Genomic DNA, 5,623 nt, shown 5'->3' on the forward strand with positions numbered 1-5,623 from the left:
TGGTGGGTGCAATGACGGCCTACCACAGACAAAAATTCAGTAGCAGGCCAGCCACCGCCGGAAGCGGCGCCGACACACCAGTCCCAGCTCCGCAGAGCCAGGAACAGCCACCCTTCACCACCTCTGGCAGTGACAGTGGAAAGTGACAAAGAGGAGCCCTAGTGGAGTACTTCGGAGTGACAGTGGGTAGTGATAAAGAGGAGCCGTAGTGGAGAACTACGGAGTAATTTCGGCCACCTGGGGATCTTTAACATGCTCTAACATCGCACAGCGGGAGGATGGGGTGGCCGTGAATCATACGGCTTACAAAAAAATACCAAAGAGGAAAGTATACAACAGTTGCATCTCACCTGTACTCACCTATGGGGCTGAAACGTGGAGGCGAACCAAGAGAGTTCTACTTAAGTTGAGGACAACCCAGAGGGCTATGGAACGAAAAATGGTAGGGGTAACATTAGGAGATAGGAAGCGTGCAGAGTGGGTCAGAGAAATAACTCAAGTTACCGACATTAAAGTGGAAATTAAGAAGAAGAAATGGGCATAGCAGGACATGTAGTGCGTAGAGAGGATAATCGATGGTCGCTTAGGGTAACAAACTGGATTCCAAGTGAAGGAAAACAGTAGCAGGGGGCGGCAGAAATGTATGTGGGCGGATGAGGTTAAGAAGTTCGCAGGGGTCAAGTGGATTCAGCTAGCACAGAACTGGTTTAATTGGAGAAATATGGGAGAGGTCTTCGCCCTGCAGGGGGTATAGTCAGGCTGATGATCATGATGTAGTTGCTGCACCCCATGGATTTTTTATTTCGTCGCCATCACATTTCGCGCGAGGTATGAATAAAATTCCAATAACGATTGAAACAAACACATATGAGCGGGGCTGAAGAACAGTTAGTTTCGGGCACATTCAATTTAAATTGATGTAAAAATTGTACCTCTTTATTCACATGCTGCCAATACGCATACCATAGTGTCAGAAGGAATCAAAAAGTATAAAATAGAGAACAAAAAAAAAAAAGAAAAAGCATTTGACTCAGTTGATACCTCGGCGGTGATGCAGGCATTGCGAAATCAGGAGGTAGACGAGCCGTACGTGAAAGTGCTGGAAGATATATATAGTGGCTGCACAGCAACCGTAGTGCTGCATAAAGAAAGTAACAAAATTCCCATAAAGAAAGGTGTTAGGCAAGGAGACACAATCTCCCCAGTACTATTCACAGCTTGTTTAGAGGAAGTATTCAGAGACTTGGAATGGGAGCAGTTAGGGATAAGGGTAGATGGAGAATACCTCAGTAATCTGCGATTTGCTGATGACATTGCCCTGCTATGCAACTCAGGGGATGAACTGTTAATAATGATTGATGACCTGGGGAGGAAAAGTGGAAAGGTAGGCTTGAAAATCAATATTCAGAAGACTAAGGTAATGTTCAACAGCCTCGGGAAGGAACAGCAGTTTACATTAGGTAGCGAAATACTGGAAGTAGTAGGCGAATATGTCTACTTAGGACAGGTAGTAACCGCAGATCCGGACCACGAAAAGGAAATAACAAGAAGAATACGATTGGGGTGGAGCGCATTTGGCAAGCACTCGCAGATTATGACTAGCAGCTTACCGGTATCGCTCAAGAGGAAAGTATGCAACAGTTGCATCTTGCCTGTACTCACCTATGGGGCTGAAACGTGGAGGCTAACCAAGAGAGTTCTACTTAAGTTGAGGACAACCCAGAGGGCTATGGAAAGAAAAATGGTAGGGGTAACATTAAGAGATAGAAAGCGTGCAGAGTGGGTGAGAGAAATAACTCAAGTTACCGACATTCTAGTAGAAATTAAGAAGAAGAAATGGACATGGGCAGGACATGTAGTGCGAAGAGAGGATAACCGATGGTTTGCTGAGGGTAACAAACTGGTTTCCAAGAGAAGGAAAGCGTAGCAGGGGGCGGCAGAAATTAGGTGGGTGGATGAGATTAAGAAGTTCGCAGGGGTCAAGTTGATGCAGCTAGCACAGAACCGGGTTAAGTGGAGAAATATGGGAGAGGCCTTCGCCCTGCAGTGGGTATAATCAGGCTGATGATAAGGATGATGATGAGAGAACAAATTGGAGATAAGCGACCTGTAATCATTTACTCAAAATCAAATTTCGCCCCGCCGCAATGATTCCCTCATTAGAGCACTCCACTGGTAGCGGGAAAGAGGGTGCGATCACTGACACGGATTTTGTATGTCGATGGAGGCGGAGGGCAAGGTGCCTGTGTGCTGTGCGATAGCAGTGTACTTGAATAACAGCAAGTCTCCTGAATTTCTGCAGAATGCTTCTACTACGCCTCTCATAGCTTATTTCGCCTTGAAGTGTTGAATCATAATAACCCAAGTAACCAAAACAAAAGGTCTTGCTGTGCTATGAAGAGTGGTAAAAAGTTCGTCGTATAGCATTAGGATTCCGTTCATTGTTTCGTTTGGCGCTGTGCAATTGTGAAACTCACTGAAAAGCAGTTTCCGCGGAAACGATTGTAGGTACTTGCACTGTTGAACATGTGTTGCACTGGATGCATTGGAATTTACATTACGTCTTGCATATAATTGCCAAAATAAAGTCCGCATGAGCCATTTGTATGAAGTCAATTCATAAGCCGAAGCATTCATTCTCGTTCATTCTTGTACTGTCCTTAATTTAAGGCTTCGGCATTTGTTACGTTACGTGATAAGTGCCGCTTGAAAGTTATCAATGCGAGCAATTAAAGGAGTTGTGCTCAGTTAATGATAGTTGTTTATTGAGAATGTCTTTCAAAATTATTGTCTTCCGGAGGAGGAATATTAGACCCAATTCAAATTTCTGGTACCACGTTTGCTGGCATACCATACGAGGGTTGTTTTGGAAATACAGCATTGAAAGCGGCGCGCCGCGTTAGCGCTATGTATCAGTTACTTGGGCATACGATGAAAGAAAGTGAGAGCGAAAACGAGCAAGGGCAAAAAAAAAAGAGACGCGAGGCAGCGTGTTCATTATTTGATTTTAGGTGCGTACTGATTTCTTCATAAGCAAGTACCATCCTTCATGTCATGGCACTACACAGTAAAAGGAAGATAAAACATTTCCAACAAACCCTTTTACAGACCCGCCTAGAATATACCGACGTCGCTGGAAAGGACAATTTACGCAAACACTATATCACGATAAGGAGCACCAGTACTCGAAGACTAAGCTCGGCGTGTGTACCGCGTAAGAAAATGTGTACCTGAGGCCTACAAGCCATCGGCACTCAGTTAAAAGGCAAGCATAGGCTGAGCGATAACGACCATCAAAATGTGCAGAAGACCAGATACAACGACTTAACGCTTAGTGGTTAGCAAAGCGTGCAGGTGAAGGAAAAGCATTGAGGTGCCAGAGGCCGTGAAAACCAGCCAGGCCAACGAATGTCTTCACTAAGTAATTCGGGGGAGAATCCCTAGTTTGAATTATTTGGTTTCTGTGCGGCTGATGACTTTCGCACTTAAGGTATGGCAGCCGTTTTATGATTTTTTTTTTTATTGGCGAACGTTTTTGGGCTCCGAGATCCGTAAAGCAGTCAGAAGTCATATTTACCAGCTGCATAACAAGTAATTTCAAACTGCAATTTCCTCATTGACAGAGCGGAATTTCAAGCTCTGTTAGGCATTATTGATGTATTTTGTGGCGGGCATATTCATAGTACACACAAGCCAAGCTAAATGTCGGCTGCAAACATGAGCAGCCATGGTTATTGCTGATACATGCAAGTGGGAGGTTGGCGTATATTCTCCAATTTAATCCACATGTGGAAAATGAATGTGGTGGAGGGCTCCAAAGCACAAACCATGAATTCCAGAAATAAATAGTAATTGAGATCACATTCCAGACCATGCGACGAGTAAGCGTCACATCTGCATGCACTATTTCGCTTTGTTCTTATATCTTGCAACAACCAAGAACCATGTGCAGCTGAAGGAAAAAATGCGGTTTGTGACATGTCTCTTCAAGCTTTTAGCTTAGACGCATTGCAAGTGAATAAATATACCTGTCATCTTCTAATTTGGTTAAGCACTGCTTATCATGGGTTGACTTATGCACTGAATCTCCATGCTGATGGCAAGTGCGGCCTTCACACAACAGCCGGCTGTTTTTAGAAATTGCAACCGGTGCAAAAATGTATTTGGGTTTCTAATCATGATTTAACACCACTAGCAGAAAAGGATCAGTGTAAGACACGGTTTCGGCGTGAAGACTTAGAGTAACGCTACCGCGGAAAGAGAGAGAGCGCCCCTGCATTCAGTCTGGCCGCGACACGGTAGAGTGAATGAAACTATGTACAGCGGAGCTTACAACCGAGGCCAGGAATAGCTACTGGCTTCTCACTATGGTCACCTTAGCAGCAGTACTTAATTTGCCTGGGCGGTAATCCTAGCGGCGTAGGTTGCCAACAAACTATAAGCACGTAAAAGCACAGAAGTAGCTGACTGAAATGCAATTTTATTTTCTAGGAGACATTAGGCAGGTCTAAGTGAAACTCGGAACGTTTTACATATCGTCTTCATGCAAAGCTGCCCGTATAAACGAAAAGTTATGGCGGTCAAAAGGAGCACACTCTACCCTTTGTATTTGCTGCATAGAGTGTCGGGTAGCGTCGAGCAACGAACTGCGCCGATGGCCCTTTTTAGTCATTCCGGGAGGAGTGATTAGCACCAGGTCTCTCGGCTCGCCGAGGAAAGCTTTGACTTCCGACTTGAACTTCGAAAAGACTTCCTCTATAGGGTTGAAAAACGGACTGTAAGGAGGCAGCCGCTTGATCGAGTGCGTCTGACTAGCCGGGCTTGCCTGTTCCGCACGAATGTGAGCTGGAGCGTTGTCCAAAATAAAAGCCGCTTCATAACCAGGTTCTTCACTTTCGACACGGGCTAATATGTCGCTCAAAAATTCATTGAAAACGACCCAGTGAACCTTGTCTACGGCCGTCCAATGAATGACACCATTTGCGAACATGCAGGCGAGAATGTTAAGGTTTGCTCCTTTGGTGACAGTCGTCGTCTGCACCGCAGGCTGTCCCTTCACTGCACGGCCGAAGCTCCTTGAACACCATATGTTATGGTTGGTCTCATCGATGTAAAACCTGCACAAGCGAGGTCCTTCACACTGCAACCATTGCGCGTATGTTTTGCGGCTGCGTTTCACGTCGTCTCTGTTGCGGTCAATTGGCCTCATAGTCATCAACTTCATACCGTAACCGTGCGAATCCAGTAGGCGTTCAATGCTACTTGTGCTGATGGCGATTCCCGGCAATTCTTCTTCCACTGCTTGTTTTATTTGTTTTAGCTTGAAAGCAGGGTTGTTATCCACAATATTCTTTAGAGCCATTACTGCCTCATTTCCGAATTTCTTCGATGTTCCGCCTTTCTTCAACGCTTCTCTATCGCTCGCTGCAGTGGATCTCGCCGTCTTTAAATTGATGCCCAGCGTGTCTGCCAATTTTTTTACATCTCCTCCACGCCTCGACACTTCGAAAATTCTGGCCCTGTCATACTCGGAGACTTTGCTGTTCTTTCTTTTTGGTGCACCTGGAGGCTTGAACGGCGGTCCCCGTTTTCGGTGCCCGATTAGGATGTCAGGGCACTGCTC

At 45.5% G+C, this 5,623-nt stretch overlaps 1 protein-coding gene across 1 annotated transcript; it reads right to left on the minus strand.

Annotated features, from left to right (window-relative positions):
- Window positions 1–4,528: 4,528 nt before the first annotated feature.
- LOC146179078 (uncharacterized) lies at window positions 4,529–5,362 on the minus strand. The gene has a single exon (XM_084580105.1). It carries the CDS (start codon window positions 5,360–5,362, stop codon window positions 4,529–4,531), a length of 834 nt encoding a protein of 277 aa, XP_084436231.1.
- Between the last annotated feature and the right edge of the window lie 261 nt (window positions 5,363–5,623).

Source organism: Amblyomma maculatum, chromosome 9, assembly GCF_055883805.1.
Source record: "Amblyomma maculatum isolate TAMU_Amacu chromosome 9, ASM5588380v1, whole genome shotgun sequence".
In the NCBI taxonomy this organism is placed as follows: Eukaryota; Metazoa; Arthropoda; class Arachnida; order Ixodida; family Ixodidae; genus Amblyomma; species Amblyomma maculatum.